Source organism: Eucalyptus grandis, chromosome 4 (genome assembly GCF_016545825.1).
Source record: "Eucalyptus grandis isolate ANBG69807.140 chromosome 4, ASM1654582v1, whole genome shotgun sequence".
Taxonomy (NCBI): Eukaryota; Viridiplantae; Streptophyta; class Magnoliopsida; order Myrtales; family Myrtaceae; genus Eucalyptus; species Eucalyptus grandis.
In genome coordinates this window covers 28,114,427-28,134,770 of record NC_052615.1, presented here as the reverse complement: position 1 = coordinate 28,134,770, position 20,344 = coordinate 28,114,427, and the positions used below count along the sequence as shown (strand labels likewise).

The window sequence follows — 20,344 nt, the reverse complement described above, 5'->3', positions numbered from 1 at the left end:
AATCCACATGTCGCGTGCCGGGAAACAGAAAATTAAACCCGCAACTAATTCTGCTCGGTGCAGGCAATCAAGCCAGCCATCCAGGAATCCAGGGAAAGTAGGGTTCATTCTGGAGAGAACCAACTCAGAGGCTGCCAGCCCACCTCGACACCTCTACTCCTGACAATTTCCCAGGCTACAGCAGAGCAGAAAACATACTATCCTTGGAAGCAGTACAAACCAGTTGGTCCTCAACAAAAGGGATGGGATTAAGCACGCCACACGAAGAGGCCCGAATGGTAACTAGCTCATTCGATCTTTACAGGTGGGGCTGGCCATTGCCTATCAAGCAATCCATATTGAAGGTTTCTGCCGCAAAGCTTGCCTTGGCTATTTTGCTCCTAGAATAAGAGTGGAACCTTTACAACAACACTTGATCCCCAAGCTCTCACGTGTTGGTGTCCAATCCGAACGTGTCTGATAATAAGCAATCGGGAGTTGTCACTTGCTAATTTACCACATAACTACGTGTTTTGTCAAGGCGAACATATTTGTGAGATTTCATATTGAATACTCATTAAAAAAAAAATTCTCAAATTTGGATGTGAGAGATAACTACTCCATTTTGCCGATTGAGCCCACGAGGATAAATTCCTTAGGACAAGACGTATATTAATTTTCCTTCGAAGTTAATATAATAAAGTCACAATACGAAAGATTTGAAGAAAACTTTGGGTGCGTCTGAAGTTAATACAAGTCCTTAAAAGGTTTGAGCATCGGGTAAAAATGTAATTTCCTATTCCAATTTCTTGGGGCCGTCGGTAAAAGGACAAGCTGGAAAATTGAATTGGACAAAACCCGGCCCGGCCCACGGCCCACGGAGCTTTGCCCGCCCGAGAGCTTCACCGCCCAGCAGCAGCAGGACGCTTCCAGCGTCTTCGAAAACACCCGCCTTGCCTTCTCTCTCTTTCGCGACGGAGAAGACGGTGAAGTAGAATCGACTCAAGCCGCGGCGAGCAGCAGCGGCGCCGCCCAACGCCGCCGTCCTTCGCGATTCCGATGGCCGACGCGATTCGGCCGTCCGGCGATTCGCCCTCCGCTCCGTCCCCTCTGGATCCTCCTTCCCGCACCATCTGCCACGTGTACGCCCCCTCTCCGCTATTCCCCTTCCTACTAGCTTAAGCTCCGGCCGTTTGTCGACGGGGGCCGTCACCGGCTCAGCTGCACGATGCTCGTCGCCGGGATCGATGGCGGCGGGCGTGCTTCGTTTCATTCGTCGGAGAACTTTTGCGCGAAATGCTCTCGGTTTTCGCTTTTCTTCATTTACCCTTTTCTTCCCGTGGGCTCATTGCAGTTCTGGAGTTTTCAAGTTTTTTTTTTTTTTTTTTTTTTTTTTTTTGTCGTTTTGGTCTATAAGGTTTGGACTCGGCGGCTTGTTAACGTTGTATCTTGAATTTCATGGGTAGGTGCCAGAAACAATTCTCGCAGTACACTTGCCCTCGATGTAACTCCCGGTACTGTTCCCTGCAATGCTATAAGGTAAATACTAATGCCAAAAATGAACACTTTAATCGAAGCTGTGAGCTGGTTTTGCGTCGAGTGTAACTGTTTTTCTTTGATAGCTCGTGCTTGACATAAACCTTGTAGCAATCGAACTCGTGCAGTTTCTCGAATGAATATCTTTCCGGCTGATTCTTCCTGGAAACAGGCTAATTGATCAAGGAACACTCTTGGTGGCTTGCCAGCTCTTGTGATTGGTTTTGCATCTTATTCTGTGTTACAGTCTCACAGTGTTAGGTGCACGGAATCGTTCATGCGAGAGAATGTAGTTGAGGAGCTGCGCCATGTCCAATCGGACGATGCGACGAAGAGAAAGATGCTGGACATACTTAAAAGACTCCATTCACAAGAGGAGGAAGAGAGTATGGATGAGGACGGTATGTACCAAGATACTATTATCTCGCTCACTTATGATCATTGATCTACATGTTCTGAAAAATTTGGATATCTGTGCAGTGTAGATTTTCTGTATAGGCTACTAAGTACTGAGAGAAGTATCGTGCTTTCTGGATGCATATCTATTGAGAGTGGTCTAATAGGTTTATCTGAGACCTTTTTCCTGGGCTACTACTTTTCCTTTCAATCTGAAGCATTTTTTTTTTTTTCATTTCATGACTGCAGCATGAAGTCACAAGTACTTTAAGTTGCCTCCTATATGGTCAATGTGCTCTTATGGCAACACGAATTGCATATTAAGATTTAAGACTAGAAGAGATGGTTGCCCGTTGTGTTTCTGTGTAGCATAAAAAAGGTAACTGATTGCAGTAAAATATTTTGTGAACCTCATAATTGAGCATAAGGAAGTGGGTGCTCAGTGCTAAACCCTTCACTGACTTTTGTCATCCTTTTACAAGTTTCCCATGGTTATCATGTGATGTCTTTTGTTGGACAAAAATTATAAAAATATCAAATAAATCAAATGGTAGAGACCTGAGACCCCAATAGCTTATTGTTGGCATCAAGCTTCTTGTATGCTGATCGTGTGGGGTATCTTTTTTCTCAAGTGCCAACTTGCAAAGTTTGAGAGCTTTTAATTTCTACCTAGTTTCATCAGTAGCCATAACCAATCCAATATATACTGAAACTGGTGATTGTGCCTAGTTACTCTTTGCATTGAGCTTTGCTTTTGACTAAGGCAAACAAGGAATATGTAGTCGACTTGGGTAGCTATAAAAGTAGAGTAAAAGACCACTGGCAATACCCTCTCTTTTCTAAATCTGTAACTCATCTAGATTCTGGTATCAGTGTTATATAACAGTAGGAAAAAGGTGACAGTCTAGGTTTGAGAGATGTATTCTGGCCTTATACTTTTTTCCTACAAAAGATTTTAACTGATTTTTTCATTGATGTTAGGTGAAGATTCGGGTCTCTCTGAGGAGCTTATAGAAAAGATTTTATCAGGTAATATTTTGCCTCAATGGAGACAACATTTTGGATGCTATGCTTTTGTATGAATCAGATTGTTCTCCCTTTAAGCTATGATTTGTCATGCGAAATGAACAATTTGATGATAAAATGTGGAACTGGTACTTGTAATGTTATGCATATTCTTGCATTTGCACTTCGTGTGAGATGATGCAAGCTTTGATGCTATGGCAATGCACAGGTGGACAGATTAGTTTGGACGATCTGTCTGCAGAAGATAAGAAACGGTTTCACAGAGCTGTGGCATCTGGAGAACTGAGCAAGATGATTGATCCATGGGAACCATGGTGGCTGAAGCCTTCTGCTGGGAAAGTACGTCTTAGCCAAGATGGGACTCAGCTTGTTCAACCGCTTGCTAAGGAAGAAGAATCAGGGTTGTCAGAAGCTGATACTGGTAGTTCCTATTTGAGCGATATCCCTCCTGGTCCTGAAACTCCATTACCACCACTTAGCAAGCTTAGCTCAACACCACCCTCTCCACTTCTAGCTGTTCACCTGGTCGACATCGTATATAGCTACTGTTTCACAATTCGCCTCTACAATGGAGATTGGCGGTCAGATGCAGTGGGTTCGTCGATGGTCATTCTGAGTGTGTCTTCTGTCCTGGGTCAAAGTGGCCAGCCAGAAACCATGCTCGAAGCTTTATCTTATTGCCTAGAGCAGACTTGCTCTCCTGCTTATCGACATGTGGGTGGCTTAAAATTTGGGATGGCTCTTATAGACGATGTTTTGAGCGTCCTTTCTCTTGGAACCTCTGCTCTAATCTGCCTTCTTAGCGACCTTCAGAGGCTTGTTCAGGCTGGAGAGAGGGAAATGAAGCTGGAGAAGCCGAAGAGATCAAGGAGGACAGATGTCAAGAACAAGCTTAAGCTCGCCGAAAGGAAAGTTTATTTCATCATGTGTTGGGTCCATGAGCAGCCTGGGGAGGCTTGGCCTTCCTTGGCAACGATTGTAGCTGCTGAGAAAAAGGCAGCTTTAGTTCATGAAGATGGCAAAAGGGTAGAAAAGAATGGTGATGAAGGTGTGATCCGCGGAAAGACTTTGATCAAGGAGGTCGAGTAATGCCGCGTCATCTACTTAAGAGTTTTGACCTTTTGCGGTTGCATTTTCTCATGTGGCAGAGTTTCTTTGAAGCTGCCATTCCAGTGCGACCGTCAGTTAATCTCAGGAAAGAAATCTTAAGATCTTGACTGGTTTCTTAGTTTTTGTTGGTTGGGATGCATATGACAGAAGCCAGGGCGAAGGTCTCTGAGATCGAGAGCGAAGAAAGTAGTGAAGTTGTCTAGCTCTCTGTGTTGATTCACGAAAAAGGCTAACCGTCTTCTTGTTGAACTGATAGAACAACTGTTGCTTTCGGCTTCAGGTGGTACCGCGATAGGTTTCTGGTGTTTCATTGCCGGAGTATAAATTACAGGCGACAGATGTTATCTGTATCTAGGACTCTTGGGAGTCTGGAAATAATGTACGTCCATAGTTGAGCTAACTTGCAAATCTTGAAGTTTACCAATGGGAACCAAATAGAGTATCCTTCTTCTCACTCTCATTCTCGATAGATACGATACTCCTCTATTTATCGAAACATGTTTCTATATAGAGAGGAGATTTATAAGTGAATTGCGGGCTGACGAAAGAACTGTGGTCAATATTTTGATACGGTGCGGATTCTTTTGTGTGGCCATAGACATAACTTTGAGTACCCTCACTGGAAAAAGAAAAGCATTGATTGGAACACCATCTCCAGAACCAGACCCTTCCTCAAAGTAAACCAAAAAGATGGATGCTTTGCTTGGCTAAAATGGGCAAAACCTAAAACGGGAGCATTATCTTCTCGAATGGCGAGAAAGAACTCTTGGGGGGCACGCGCCCCAATTCGTAGCGCCGCGAGTCGGGAGACGGTCAAATCATGCGGATTACTCCTGTCCCCGTCTGTCCCTCGGGATCGTGATGTCCCAACCCCCAAATGGTGTGACCATAGAGGAAGATCATACATAGATGATCACGACGTGTGACTATAATTAGACTCTCTTGGATTACCATTCATTTAAGTTGGAAGTACGCCTTTGTAAATATGTCATTAGTATCCACCTCTTCGAACAGTATAACGCGACAGTATATTTTATCATATTGTGATTAAATCTGACGGGCAAGTGCTAGCTCAATAGACCGGTTCAATACGAAGTGGTTGTGTAGGGCAAATTGGGGGTTGATGAAATCCAATATTGACATCTTGGAATTGAAACTGCAAAGGGATGGAAGGCTAATGGAAGGCCCATCAAAGAAGGCCTTCAGCCATGTCCATTTTGTTAAAGTAATTTAATATAAAATCACACTTGTAACTTAAGATTTTAAACCTATAAAATTTAACATAATATCAAAATTAGAGATTTGGAATTCAAATCTCATCAAACTCCATTTGTCTCCCTAATGTATTTGATACCAAGCAAAAGATCATACTAAGTGCGAGAGAGTGTTAAAGTAATTAAATATAAAATCACAATTTCATCTAATAATTTTAAATTTTTAAAATCGTAAATTATCTCATCTAATAGCTTCGAGCTTTTAAAATAGTTAGTCGTGATCAACACGGTTTCGCCGTTTCCCTACGCAGAGCCATAGGACGCTCACCGACAGAAAAACTCGCCGTTTCTCATTGGACTTTCGGGGGAAGAGCCGGCCGGGTGGCAGTCTCGTTATTTCAGGCCGAGCTCGAGGCCAGTTTCGGGTTTTTCAATCGCCATCGCCGACGCCTCCGCGACCACGATCAATCCCCCCACACCACCACGATCATCATCTTCCCGACTGTTCCAAACAGCCCATAAAGGAGAGAACACTTCCCGGTCCTTCCTTCCTTCCTTCCCGTCCCCAAAGCCCGACTCGCAGAAGAAGAAAGACAAGACGAAGAAAGCAGTCGGCGGCGCGTCGGCCTCCTCGTCTCTCGCCGCTTCGGTAATTCCGCATTCCCTAACCGTCCCCCGCGATCTCTCTCTGCAAATTCGGTCGTTCCGAGAGGGGGGAAGAGAGGGAGAAGAGAGGGGAGGGGGAAAACATGGACGATGTATCGGATAAAGTGGCGTATTTCCAGGCGATCACCGGCCTCGACGACCCCGATTTGTGCACCGAGATCCTCCAGGCCCACGGCTGGGACCTCGAGCTCGCGATCTCCTCCTTCACCGGCTCCAACCCCCGACGACGACCCCCTCCTCCGGCCCCGGCCCCCGGCAGCTGGCGGCCGGGCCGCCGCCGCCCCCGCCCCGCCCACGCCCACGCCCAACGCCGGAGGGCCCAGCCTGACGTGGAGGATCATCACGTTGCCGGTCTCGGTGATCTCCGGCGGCTTAGGTTGGTCTCCGGCGCGATTGGGCTCGGGATGTGGATGGCGGGCGGCGTCCTGTCTTATTCCCTCGGGATGGTGGGGTTGGGCCCCGGCTCCGGACGCCGCGGCGGCGGCGGGGGTGAGGACTCGTCGCGGTTGGTCTCGCTGTCTGCAGCCGCGACCGAGGCGATGGAGTTCGTGGCTTCTTTCGAGAGGGAGTACGCCGCGGCGGCAGGGAGGCCGAACTTCGTGTCCGAGGGTTTTATGGATGCGTTGCAGCGGTCGCGGAATGCGTTCAAGTTGTTGTTCGTGTACTTGCACTCGCCGGATCATCCGGACACGCCGCTCTTCTGCGAGCAGACGTTGTGTAGTGAGGCGCTGGCGGCTTTCGTGAATGAGAATTTCGTCGCGTGGGGTGGGAGCATCAGGGCCAGCGAAGGGTTTAAGATGAGTAATAGCTTGAAAGCATCGCGGTTCCCCTTTTGCGCTGTGGTTATGGCTGCCACTAATCAGAGGATTGCTTTGCTTCAACAGGTACTTCTATAATGCTCTGAACTGTTAATATAGAAGTGCTGGGCGATTCCTTCTTTTAGAGTGTCCGGAACAGAAAAGGGCTAAACTTTTTATAGTAATCGTGATCCAAATGTGAAATATGTTTGATCATGAGAGTTTGTTTTAGCTGCCTTAGTAAGGTGTAGAAGCAGTTGCACTGAATAATATTGTAGTGTTTTTGATTCTTACATTTACTTGCTTATTGCTTAGATTGTCGAAGGAGAACAGATAAATTAGGGCATAGGAGGTTTTGAGCAAGATAATGACGAACATAGATTCAGTGGATGTGGCTTTATCATGTTGGTTACATTGGCTAACTGGTGAAGCCTTTTTCTTTCAACCAGAAAATGACGAAAGGCATATACTTATCCCGAAAGTTAGCTTTTCCAAATGTAAAATGTGTTTGATCATGAGAGGTTGTTTTAGCTGCCTTGGTAAGGTGTAGAAGCAGTTGCAGTGAATAATGTGTACTGTTTTTTATTCTTAAAAATGCTTGCTTATTGCTTAGATTGTTGAAGGAGAACAGACTTGTCTCCCAAAAAATCGATAAACTAGGGTATAGGAGGTTTTGCACAAGATAATGATGAACATAGATTAAGTGGCATGTGGGATGGATAGTTCTTTATCATTTGGTTACATTGGTTAACCGGTGAAACCTTCTTCTTTCAACCAGAAAATGAGGAAGGGCATATAATTGTCCTGAAAACGAGCTTTTCCCCTCTTCAGAAAGCAAAAACTGTTCTTTGGATGAAGCACTTTGAGCATGTTATTTTATCTAGTGACTTTGCAAAGTTTTAAGAGTAGACATGATTCTATTGCTTGTCGACTCCTAGGCGGGTACAAAGTGGCAAAAGGCACCTTGGGGAAAAATAGAACGTAAAGGTTGGGTGCTACTTTGGCAGTCTGGCACTTGATGGGTCGGTTGGTTTATTAAGTTTTTTTTTTTTTTTTTTTTTTTTTTGAGGGAACAAAAATCTGTCGTAAACTGTTCATTTAGGAGATAATTAGTTGATTTCATTGGCATCCTTGTTTGTTATGATTGGGATTGTTAATGGTAGATCAAGCTGTGTTTGTTGGAAGATTATTCAAAGTACCCTCAAATTTTTAAATTTATCCAAACAGCATCTTGCGTTAGTGAGATCTATGCTTGAATTCTGGTCATGGTCCATTGTAAGTGGCAGAAATCCACCAGAAGTGCTTTTAGGAACTTGTCATCTCTGTAAATATTACCAAGATTTTGGCTAGTGCTCTTAGCTGTTTCCATGGTCCGTATATTGTTAAGAACTTGAGATTGGTAGTGATGTCTTCTCCTAGGAGTGATATGAAGGCTATCTTGCTTGTTCTTTCTTGGTCTACGAATTACAATGCTTTCCTGTTTATTTTCTTTTCCTACATTTTTTTGGGCTTTGATTCATGTGCCTATTGAGCTTTACTCTTGCAATTGCTACTTCCGTTTTAAGTTCCATGGTTTGGTTATTCAATTTTTAGGGGTCTAAGAACTTGAACACTTGATAGCAGTCATGCTGTAGTCTTAGGACTGTTAAACAATGTCTTGGAAGGCATTTGCTTTGAATTTTTCTCTTTTGTTATTCTTTAATATCTTAGGACATTGTTCGGGATAATGCGAAGGTTGGGTAAATAGGTCTTGGCTTGTTCTGTTATTTCTACTCTGTCTCTGTTTTTAAGTGTAATGTCAAGGCTTTTTGGACGATTTTAGAGTCAGAGTTTTGTCCTTGGGGGACGCAGCAACCTCAATCTCAGGCCATTATGTTATGACCATGGTATTCTGGATGTGCTTGTTTTAATATTCTGCTTCTTTTTCTACTTGTGGATTTAACTAGTTTTATTCTAATATTTTGGTATCATTATCATGTAATGGGGCGTAGAAACCATTGGGGAAATTTAATTTCAGTGTTGGAGTTGATATTATTTATGTGATGACTTGGTAGCATGGAAACATAGCTTGACAAGTTTTTGGCCCCAAGACTCTTAATGAATGGGCGTGTGCTTGAAGTTATTGTCATATAGGTTCTTAAGGTTCTGGATTGTCCCATTTGTGACCCCTTTTTTACTGTGACATGTTTGAAAGTCCAATTCAAAAGAAAAAGGTATTAGATGGAGGGATGCTAAACATTTGTAAATCCTGAGGAACTTTATATACAAGTGAGATGGGATACTTCAACACCACATATTCATTTTAATAGACAGTCGGATGGTGCATGGAAATGACAAATGGGAATAAGATTGATAAGAACTCCACGTGACACAAGACATCAAATGGCCCATGAACAACTGAAACCTGGCTCTGTTTTCATGGAAGATCAAACAAAATACTTAAATTATGAGGTGGAGGAAGACTGCATGTGTGTAAAGCCCAGACAAACTCCATACACGAGCCACGTGGGATAATTTAACCCAAAATAATTGCCTGCCCAACACAAAGTCCTTTGAAGAGCTTATCAATGTTATAGGTCTTTTAAATATATATGTAATTATTCAGTACCAGTGTAAAGTGTTGGGAGTGCGTTGCAGAAGCGCTATACCTTCACTTGGGATATTGCCAAGAGTCTATCCAAGCTCAAGCCTGTCACATATCCAATTCGATCCACCTTCATATAAAAGCTTAAGCTTCTGAGACATGGGCCAATTAGGATATATTAATTATTCCACACATACCAATTTTCCAATGTGGGACATTTTCTTACAACTCTCACATGTATTTCAACACAAAAAGCATTGAGATTCCTGATTTTTCCATTTTTTAGTTGAGACTCTCTTTGTTTTGAAGTTGTAGTACCACCAACCTAAAACACATATTGCTTGGTCTTGTTCACTATATTGTTTTGGAATTAGTTTCCTTGCTGTTTTTTTTTTAATATCTTATGGGTAGTCATGTCATGAGGAACTAGTTTTGCATTTGAAATACAGAAATTTTCTTTGTCTGCCATAATTTTGATTTTTCCAATTCTGTAAGTATATTGTGGACTTTCTATATGTTATAGAAGTATCAGTGTGGACTATTGCCTTACTTAGGGTTGCCTCTTCCTCCCTCATCATCTATCAGTTTACTCTAAATTCCTTGGAAGATCAACTCTTGGTATCGATTGCAGATAGCCAGGGAGACTGTCATCCCCAATTGAGTAGTGAATGTTCCCCACCTTCATATATGTACATATTTAATGGCTTGTCTTGTCATCTACAAATAATTGAGACTTTTTCAATCAAATTTCTTTACTAAGATGGAGGATTAAGGTTTTGTCATGTCAAAGTCCGTAACCATTAATTGAGATTTGTGGTTCTTTTACTCATAATTCAAGCATATATATTTCCTCTTGCAGGTTGAGGGCCCAAAATCACCTGAAGAAATGCTTACAATACTTCAGAGAGTGCTGGAAGAAAGTGGCCCCGTTCTTGTTTCAGCCAGACTTGAAGCGGAAGAAAGAAGGACTAACACGCGGTTGAGGGAGGAGCAAGATGCCGCTTACAGAGCAGCTCTTGAAGCAGATCAGGTAGACTAGTGGGTGAATTAGTTTCAGTTTCTTTTGGGGAAGGAGACGGTGATTCTCATTTTCTCACTAGAAAGATTTATTTGCTTGATGGTTGTCCTTATGGTATCTGCTGGCACTCCTGTTGCCCTGACAATCTCCTTTTTGCCTTTTATTTTCCATATCAGGCTAGGGAACGGCAAAGAAGAGAGGAGCAAGAGCGTTTGGAGAGAGAAGCTGCTGAAGCTGAAAGGAAGCGCAAAGAGGAAGAAGAGGCTCGTGAAAGAGCAGAATGTGAAGCTGCTGAGAAAGCGGCCGCGCTAGCTAAACTTCGGGAGGAGAAGGCCTTGTCTCTTGGGGCTGAACCCGAAAAGGGACCAAATGTAACTCAAGTAAGTTTCTTTTGCTTCCTGTGAAGTCTTCTTCCTTTGTTGTTATCCACAGAATTATACCATCTTAATGGCTTTAAGTCCTCTTAGTAATTGATATTTCTGGGGAGTGGTAGTTTCGTGTCCTTGCTGAATGTCTCTGATCGGGTGTTGATTGATTAGGTGTTGGTGCGATTTCCTACTGGAGAACGTAAGGAGCGGAGATTTCAGAGTGACACCACAATACAGTCACTGTATGATTATGTGGACTCTTTGGGTTGCTTGGAAATGGGGAATTACACCTTGGTCTCCAACTTCCCTCGCGTGTCCTATGGTTCAGACAAGTTCTCATTGTCGTTGAAGGAAGCAGGATTGCATCCTCAAGCCAGCCTTTTCGTGGAGCTAAACTCGTGAGGAGAACCTAATATCATATTATGTGATTAGTGACAGTCCCAAAAGATAATTGCAGTAGAAAACGTTATATCCCCATGCTTTCCTCTTCCAAGTTGATAGATCTCACATAGATCTTTCTCTTTGCTTTTTCATGTGCTCCTGTTTATCGATAAATTTTCTGGTTCGATCCATCAGCTGCCATCGACTGAAATAATGTTTGCTCTTGCTCCTTAATTTGCACTGGGGATTGCTGGTTAGCTTCTATTGTCATATAGCAGGCAAAGAATTATCATTATATCTTTCTGTCCATCCATTTCTTGAATGCAAAAAATCAATCGATGGTAAGAAAGGTATTTCTTCTCAAATGCTTGGTCTGTATAGAACATGGGTGATCATTTTTCACTCCTCTTTGTTCTAGTTTTGTTTCAATGCCAGTCTCCTTCAATCTCTCTAGTGCGCGCAGGCGCAAGGGCAACGAATCTGAAGTTGGAAAGTATTTCTGAACCTGGTGATGATGACATGATGCCCTCATAATCGTTTGGTTTCTGCTCTCGTCCTTTCAAAGCTTCAACTACATTAGTAGTCTTACCTTGGGAGCCAATAGATTGAAAGGTTTTCGATACTTATTTTTCACCAATTAGTAGTTGATCAACTATAGCGCGTGACATTTCCATGTCCATTAAACTACATTATTTCTTTTTCCATTTCGAAAGGGGAATACTCACTCTTGTCTCCAATTCTTGATAGTGCCATCATTTCAAGGCCATGATTTTAATTTCGATGGTGCTTTTTTTCTTTAAAAAAAATGCGCCCTGATCATATTTCATTCGCTGTGGAAATTGTTAAAGAGATCGCAGAGATTGAAAAAGGTTGCTATTTTTGAAATTTTTCAAAAAACAAAATACATTTTAATAAAGTTAAAAAAATTTCTCGTCTATCACGTATTGGTGAGGTCGACATTAATATTTAGTTAATCAATGAAAGTTGAAATAAAATAAAATATTGTCCTGCGAATTTTGCGACAATCATTAAGATTATCGAGGTGAGGGCCATTTCAGATAACCTAGGAGGTCTTCGGTTTCAGGAAAATCGTCAACTCTTCTTTTTGATGGACAGTTAAGGTTTTCATCCGTCTGACTCTTGGTAAAATTAATTCAAAACTGTCATCTTTTTTGTTGTTACCAGATTGGCAACTGCATTTGCATCATCAAAAGATTCAACTTGACAATGTGCTTTCAATTTTCTAAATATGGGTTTTACTAATCAAAACCTTTATTTGATTTCCACATTGACCATTAATCAAGATCAATATATATATATATTTTTTTTTTTACTCTCCAGTATCACTAGCCCGTCTTCGGAAAATACATAATCAAATTATAGGCAGCAAGCTTTCAAACGCACTAGAAATTGAGTCAATTGGACTGAAAAAAGTAGGAGCAATTAATGGTCACAAGTTTGGTTACGACTTCGCGGGACGTGATTAGACTAGATGCTTTTCTAGATTACCCCTCAATGATGGAAGATCTTGCCACAACTTGTCCATTAATATTAAAATCACGCAAATTTGAAATTAGACAACAAGTTATGCCTGAAAAGAATTTGTTCCTCAAATTTTTTCACTCTTCGATTTCTTTCCCAAAAGAAGGGACATTATCTTCTTCATGTGGAGTGCTTCTAAGGATTCTTCCGAAATGAATATCCAATCTATCAATGACCATCATGATTAAATTGACAAATTGCCAAAAGATTTGAGGTTAATTAATCAAATTAAAAAGTTTAGAATTGAATTGATATATATGTAATATATTTAAAACTTCTTTTTATAATTTTCCCAATAAACTCATCCATGAAATTACTAAAAAAAATAAAGAAATCAAGCACCTAACAAGATCCTTCAACATCATTTTCATAGGCTACTTTCTCGTTTCGTTCGTTATATATTCTTTTGCGGGGGCTAAAAGCCCTCTCAAGTCCAACCGAAAAGGAGGTTAGAGAAAAACCAGTAAGCAAAGCAAAGAGTGGACTCCCAACTGTACCCAACCGCACGTGGTTCAGATTCTGCAACAAGCTCACCTTCTACCCTCTACTGAATCTTCCACTTATGGTAAAACAGTCAAAACCACACCTCAACCCTCTCTCTCTCTCTCTCTCTCTCTCTCTCTACCCACCTTCTCCATCTTCCTTTCCATTTTTCTATTAGACCCTTAAATTCCTGATACCAATTTCCATAGCTAACCTGTACAATCCCATTCCTTGGAATCTCATCACCCAGATTCAGCCCAGAACAGAGATATAAAAAGGATAGAAGATGTACAAATGACTTTCGGAGATAGATAGATAGATAGATAGATAGATAGATAGATAGATTAATGGAAGAATCCCCAGGTGAAGAAATCAGAGCCCCTCTCAGTGAGTCCTCTTCATCTCTCTCTCCTCTCCCAAGCTCCCTCCATTCACGATTGATTCGTTAATCTTCTCATTGTTCCTTGAAAATCTTTAAAGCCCGCAATCTTGCTCTCGCAGTATCCAAGCATGGAGACACCATCGGCCCCGCCTCCTCGTCCTCGCCGGCTTTGGACCGGGTCGTCGAAGAGCCGGAGGAGAACTCGCCGGTCCCGCAGGTGGCGCTGACGGTGCAGACCACCGACGACCCGTCCCTCCCCGTGCTCACCTTCCGGATGTGGGTCCTCGGGACGCTCTCGTGCGTGCTCCTCTCGTTCCTCAACCAGTTCTTCTGGTACCGGACCGAGCCGCTCACCATCACGGCCATCTCGGCGCAGATCGCGGTGGTGCCGCTCGGCCGGCTCATGGCGGCGAGGATCACGGACCGGGTGTTCCTCAAGGGGACCCGGTGGGAGTTCACGCTGAACCCGGGCCCGTTCAACGTGAAGGAGCACGTGCTCATCACCATCTTCGCCAATTCCGGCGCCGGCACCGTCTACGCCATCTACGTGGTCACGGTGGTGAAGGTGTTCTACAAGAAGCAAATCACCTTCTTTGTGTCCTTGATCGTAGTCATCACTACCCAGGTTTGAATTCCCTTCTGTTCCCCCTGTTTTTTACCAATCTTTATTTTACGAAAAATGTCACTATTTTCAACAAGCGCATTCATTCCGTTGATAATGGGAATAATTCGCGAAATTATATTTGTTTTTAGAACTTTTCAAACGAACCTGGTTAGGTGATACGGTGTGAGGTTTGACCAATTGATTTCGTAAGAACTTGGTTATCTTTCAGTAGCACTGTACAAAGGTTTGGTGCATGTTTAGTCGAACATTAAATGTAGTGACCTTACAACATGAAGGAGAAACTTTATTTTGGGAGAAAATAATGCACTTTGATAAAGTGATAATTTATAGTATAACACTCAACAATTGGTAAGTTATCGTTTTCTTCTATGGGTTCGAAAAATAATGAAAGTTCTTTTCTTTTCTTTTGTTGTCTTTCATATTTAAATATATGGTTTTGGAAGGTTATATGATGGTGCATAGGTGGGGTTTGAATGGTAGGTGTTAGGGTTCGGATGGGCCGGTATCTTCAGAAAATACTTGGTGGAGCCTGCGGCGATGTGGTGGCCAGCCAACCTTGTGCAAGTCTCTCTATTCAGGTACAATTTTATTCTAGTAACTTTACCATATAGACACATACACGCATACATATACGTTGTTGTTAGGTGGAGGAATGAGTGAACGACAGTGCTCCAATTTTAAGAATATCGACTCTGTACAATACAAGTGAAATACTATATTGGTAGCCGTACTTTTTTTATTTTTATTACTTTTGAAAATTAATATCATGAAAAATTTAAAACTGGTATATCTGTGACGGATTTATCATAAACTAATTTTTTCATCACAAAAAACTCAAACCGGTATATCTATAACAAATTTGTAATGAATTAATTTTTTGACCCCTAAAATCTCCTAAAATTATATGTTTGTGACAAATATACATTCGTTAATTTCCATTAAATTAGATTAATATCATGAAAAATCATAAGAAGGCATACTTGCGACAAACAGATGGTGAAATCTCAAACCAATACCCATCAATTATCATGTATCATCCAACTTAGTAATTTGATGGTAAAATTTAATCAGAAATTAATTGAAGGTAAATTTGTTTTAAGTGTACAAATTTAAACTTTTTCATGGTCTAATAATTCTTTGAACAAAGTCCAAAAATTTATATGATGAGACATGATTTATGTGTGTTGCCATTGAATCGTTCTCTCGTTTTGCGTTCCTATATCTGTCTGTTTATCCATAGAAAATATAGGAATGGTTGGTATGGAATCTCTGAGACAAGCGTGATTCGTTTGAATGATTGGTACATTTTGTTTTGGTACGTATGACGGCAAGAGGACAATTGGGGTTGTGTCTTTTCTGAAGTTGTCCGCTGGGGAGTTTTTTGTCGTGTGGCGTGGTGAGTCTCCACCACGATGTGGGGCTTGCGAAAATCACACTTCTTTACTTTCCCACGAGAAGAATAGGAAAATTCCAAGATAAGGGAGGCGCTCTCACGAGAAGAATAGGAAAATTTCAAGCTGCAAATGTGACTGTTGTCCTCTAATTTCACGTACAATTTTGTCTAGTTATATATAACAAAATCTAGGACCTGAGTATGTCCCTAAAAGGCTTAGTGTTGGCCGATAAACCAACAAAATTATTGAGGTCGTGTTTTAATGGGTTAGTTGGGTGGTAAAACGATTGGAATTTTGTGCCTTGAGAAGTGTGAGATCTCAGGTTTGATTCCTACTTGGTGCAATTATTTGGAATCAGGTCATAAGATAAGGAATTAACTCCGGATGAAACTGTCGCTCTTTATATGAATGACCTACTTTTGATCGGACTAAGAAGAAGGTAGATGTAGTTTAGTGCGTGAAAAACACTAATTGGTTGAATTTGTAGTTGTCAAAGATACTTAAGTTAAGCTAACTCATTCAGCCGTTTGCTAATCTTTATGAGCTAAGTCATGATTTTTAACGGTTGGTTTGATTAGTCGTGCACACAGTTTTCTGACTCTCGGATATCAGCTTCTTTCATTTCCCAACCAGTCAAAGGCTAGGCAGGAACCTCCCCAGGAAATATAAAGAACCTCCTAAGAAGAGACAATGCCAAAGCAAGAAACTGCATGACAACGACGACGCCACTAACTTCTTGAAGATTAGTAATAATAATAATAATAATAAAAAACGACCCAAGTAGAAAGAATTAGAAAAGGGACACGGCAAGTCTGATTACGCATGAGACCTTCTGATGCAGTTCCCTTTGCACAGACCGTTTTCGAGTACCATCATTTTCTGCAGTTACAGTCTCACCAAGCGAGACCGATGATTCTAGTTGATGATTCAACGAAGAACTATAACAGGAAAAAAGAAATGGGTAAAGTATGAGATGGGTATGATGCAATTGCCAATTGAAATTCACTCATCTAGAGGCGAAGTTCACGATTTTTCATTCTAGGTGCTTTGCTTTCCCTGAGGTATAAGCAATGAGCAGTCTCTGGTCAATTTATCTGATCACAACTTCTTTTTTTTGGTGAAAATCTGATCACAACTTTGTAAAACATATGTTAATATTCTTCAAGTTTGAGTATTAAAAGACCTGGATCGATTTTTTGGTATCTTTGTTTCCAATGCTTGGCGTATTTACTGTTTAATTGCAGGGCGCTCCACGAGAAAGAGGAGCGACCGAAGGGCGGCGTGACACGGACCCAGTTCTTCCTGATCGCCTTCATCTGCAGCTTTGCGTACTACGTCTTCCCAGGCTACATCTTCGAGATGCTCACCTCTATGTCCTGGATCTGCTGGATCTTCCCCAAATCCGTCCTGGCCCAGCAGCTCGGCTCTGGCCTCTACGGGCTCGGGATTGTGGCTTTCGGGCTGGACTGGTCCACCATCTCTTCCTACCTCGGGAGCCCGCTTGCCAGCCCGTGGTTCGCCACCGCCAACGTGGCCGTCGGCTTTGTCTTCGTGATGTACGTGCTGACTCCGATCTGCTACTGGCTCAATGTGTACAAGGCCAAGACGTTCCCCATATTCTCGGACGATTTGTTCACTTCTACTGGCCAGGAGTACAACATCTCGAGCATCATTGACGCCAATTTCCACCTCGATCTCGCCGCCTACGAGAAGGAAGGACCTCTCTACCTCAGCACATTCTTCGCCATGACTTATGGGGTTGGCTTTGCTTCACTCACCGCCACCGTCGTTCACGTTGCTCTCTTCCACGGAAGGTAATACAGAAGTGAAAATTAGCCGAGGGAGATCAGTTTCTTCATGCCATTCAGAAATATTTACTTCAAAAGTACCAATGTATATCAAAATATGCAGGGAGATTTGGGCGCAGAGTAAGGCAAGTTTCCAAGACAAGACAGCTGATATACACACGAGAATGATGAGGCGGTACCAGCAAGTCCCCGAGTGGTGGTTCTGGTGCATCCTGGTGGTGAACATCGCAGCCACCATCTTTGCCTGCGAGTACTACAACTCTCAGCTTCAACTCCCGTGGTGGGGCGTCTTGCTGGCTTGTTTGATCGCCATTGTCTTCACTCTTCCCATCGGCATCATCACCGCCATCACGAATCAGGTAGAATTCCTTCTTATTTAGGCAGTGGCGTTAGTACCGAGAGGCAGTCCCCACGTTGTCAATTATCTGATTCCTTATCTTGTTTTTCTTCCTAACAGACTCCGGGATTGAATATCATCACCGAGTACATAATCGGGTATATATACCCAGGATACCCAGTCGCGAATATGTGCTTCAAGGTGTATGGGTACATAAGCATGACCCAAGCCGTTACCTTCCTGCAGGACTTCAAGCTTGGCCACTACATGAAAATCCCTCCTAAAACAATGTTCATGGCACAGGTATTTATATTAGCCTTCTTCATCTTCCTGCATGATTTCAAATTACCAACCTACTCTGAATGTTGGTCCCTCTGTTCACTAGGTAGTAGGGACTCTTATAGCTGGGGTCGTGTACCTGAGCACGGCGTGGTGGCTCATGGAGACGATCCCTGACATCTGCGAGACCTCCTCGGTCTGGACGTGCCCGAGCGACACGGTCTTCTACGACGCATCGGTGATCTGGGGCCTGATTGGGCCACGGAGGATCTTCGGCGATGAGGGTACCTACGAAGCCATCAATTGGTTCTTCCTGGGAGGAGCAATTGCTCCAATACTCGTCTGGCTGGCCCACAAGGCCTTCCCAGAACAAGAGTGGATCAGCCTCATCAACATGCCGGTCCTGATCGGAGCAACAGGGTATATGCCGCCTGCCACAGCCGTCAACTACACGACGTGGATCATTGCAGGGTTCCTGTCTGGGTTTGTGGTGTACCGGTATCGGCCGGAGCTGTGGAAGAAATACAATTATGTGCTCTCTGGGGCACTGGATGCTGGGCTTGCATTCATGGGGGTGCTATTGTACTTGTGCTTGGGGCTTGAGAGCATTGATTTGGATTGGTGGGGGAATGATTTGGATGGATGTCCCCTGGCTACATGCCCTACCGCTGTTGGAGTTGTGGTGGAAGGCTGCCCTGTTTTCACTTGAAAAGGGAGAAGGCATCAATTAAAATATTTTGTACATAGTCTTCAGGAATAGCAATGGGTTGATTGGGGATTAGCAATACAAATAACAAAGATATCCTCTATGAAAGAGCAGCATTGTCGGTTCGGTATTTCATTTTCTTTACTGAGATAAAATTCATAGAAATTGGTGAGACAATGTCTTCATTTTCAAATGTGTCGAGGACGCTACTTTGTGATACAAAAGCTCTGAATGTAATACGCCAATGAAGAGGAAGACTGATAATGACAGGTGATCGTTGTCATGAGTCACCGTTGATAATTCAAGCTCATACATGACTCTTCTTGTGTTACTTTAAAGGTGTGATTTAAGACCCTCTAACAAGAGAACATAACTAAGGAAAATTATATCGTATCTATCTATTATTCATGTAAAATCTATTACAGTTGCAGTTATTATGGTCTGATGACTGTTGGTACAAGCTCGCTGGCAAGGATGTATTGAGCTGCTTGAGTCTCGATTTCTTATTTTAGTTAAGCTATTTCTCTATATCCTCTAACAAACTCAAATGTAATTTTAACCTTAAACTTTCATCAGTAAATTCAATGGATGGAAGCCTGTCCTGTTATTAAGATGAATTACAAGGGGCAAATTTGTTATTCATAATCCATAAAACGACACCCGAACCTCTAATGCCAAAGCTACGAAAGTGACACTTAATGTCCAAAATCGAGTAAAATGGATTACTTAAATGCCAATTTGGCCAAAATACTGAGGTGGCGATTTTTTGACGAAACAAGTGTAAAACCGTATCATTTGGTGCCGACGTGGTAAAAAAATTAATATAAAAATTAATTAAATGAAACTTAAAACTAAATTTATTTAAAACATTTAAAAATAAAAATACAAAAATTTCAAAAAAATTAATTAATTAAAAAAAGGAGGGAGACGACTGAGGGTTGAACCTTGTTGCTGCTGCCTCCTTGTCACTGTTGGGAAGGGCCAATGACAGAGGGGGCAAGGTCGATGACCCCGGCTAATTGGTGATGAGGGCCTGCAAGCCCTCACCCCAATCTGGGGCAAGGGTTGATGGCCCTCGCCGATTCCGGGCAAGGGTCCGCGGCCCTCGCCGATTTGGGGCAAGGGTCCGTGGCCCTCGCCAAATCTAGGCAAGAGCTCGTGGGCCCTCACCGCCGATTGATCGGGGTCGTTGGCCCGGCCGGGCCTAGTGACTTCGACCAACCCTCCCTCCTCTGTCGCCAACCTTTCCCGATAGTGGCAAAGAGGGCTCACCCTCACCACCTCCCTTTTTAAAATTTTTTTTTTTTAATTTTTTTAATATTTATATTTGTATTTTTAAATGTTTTAAATAAATTTAAATTTAATTTAATTTAATTAATTTTTATATTATTTTTTTTAGCACGTTAGCATTAAAGGGACGTTGTTTTTGCATTGTCTAGCTATATCAGCGTCTAAAGTGACGCTCTTTTGCACTTATTTCGCTGGAAATTGCGCACGTCAAGCATTTTGGCCGAATTGGCACTTTAAGAATCCATTTTGCTTCGATTTTGGCACTAAGTGTCACTTTCATAATTTTTAGTACTTAAGTGTCATTTTGTGCCAATTTTTGGCACTTGAAGCGATCTTTTGCCTCCATAAAATATATAAATACGTTTGCACTGAGATGTCTCTGAGCTAATAGTCGATTGCATGCATCCAATGAGCAGAATCCAG

At 42.4% G+C, this 20,344-nt stretch overlaps 3 protein-coding genes across 4 annotated transcripts; all 3 read left to right on the top strand.

Annotated features, from left to right (window-relative positions):
* Nucleotides 1-921: 921 nt before the first annotated feature.
* On the top strand, nt 922-4,501 carry LOC104441626 (zinc finger HIT domain-containing protein 2). Of its 2 annotated transcripts, none has more exons than XM_010054785.3 (5): nt 922-1,121; nt 1,446-1,518; nt 1,763-1,916; nt 2,899-2,940; nt 3,146-4,501. In XM_010054785.3, the coding sequence occupies exons 1-5, from the start codon at nt 1,039-1,041 to the stop codon at nt 4,024-4,026; spliced, it is 1,233 nt and encodes a 410-aa protein (XP_010053087.2). In that variant the 5' UTR covers nt 922-1,038; the 3' UTR covers nt 4,027-4,501. The 2 variants fall into 2 exon arrangements, with proteins under 2 accessions (XP_010053087.2, XP_010053085.2); XM_010054783.3 differs by having other exon boundaries at nt 923-1,121; nt 2,893-2,940.
* A 1,254-nt stretch (nt 4,502-5,755) lies between these two features.
* On the top strand, nt 5,756-11,419 carry LOC104441625 (plant UBX domain-containing protein 10). The gene is given in 6 exon segments (XM_010054782.3): nt 5,756-6,144; nt 6,146-6,303; nt 6,306-6,811; nt 10,168-10,338; nt 10,503-10,706; nt 10,866-11,419. Coding segments are annotated over 6 exon segments (1,404 nt in total). The 5' UTR covers nt 5,756-6,010; the 3' UTR covers nt 11,097-11,419.
* A 1,645-nt stretch (nt 11,420-13,064) lies between these two features.
* Nucleotides 13,065-18,946, top strand: LOC104441624 (oligopeptide transporter 7). Its single transcript, XM_010054781.3, has 7 exons — nt 13,065-13,487; nt 13,602-14,107; nt 14,588-14,685; nt 16,746-17,315; nt 17,413-17,668; nt 17,767-17,949; nt 18,032-18,946. Exons 1-7 carry the CDS (start codon nt 13,448-13,450, stop codon nt 18,632-18,634), a joined length of 2,256 nt encoding a protein of 751 aa, XP_010053083.2. The 5' UTR covers nt 13,065-13,447; the 3' UTR covers nt 18,635-18,946.
* The last annotated feature ends 1,398 nt before the right edge of the window (nt 18,947-20,344 follow it).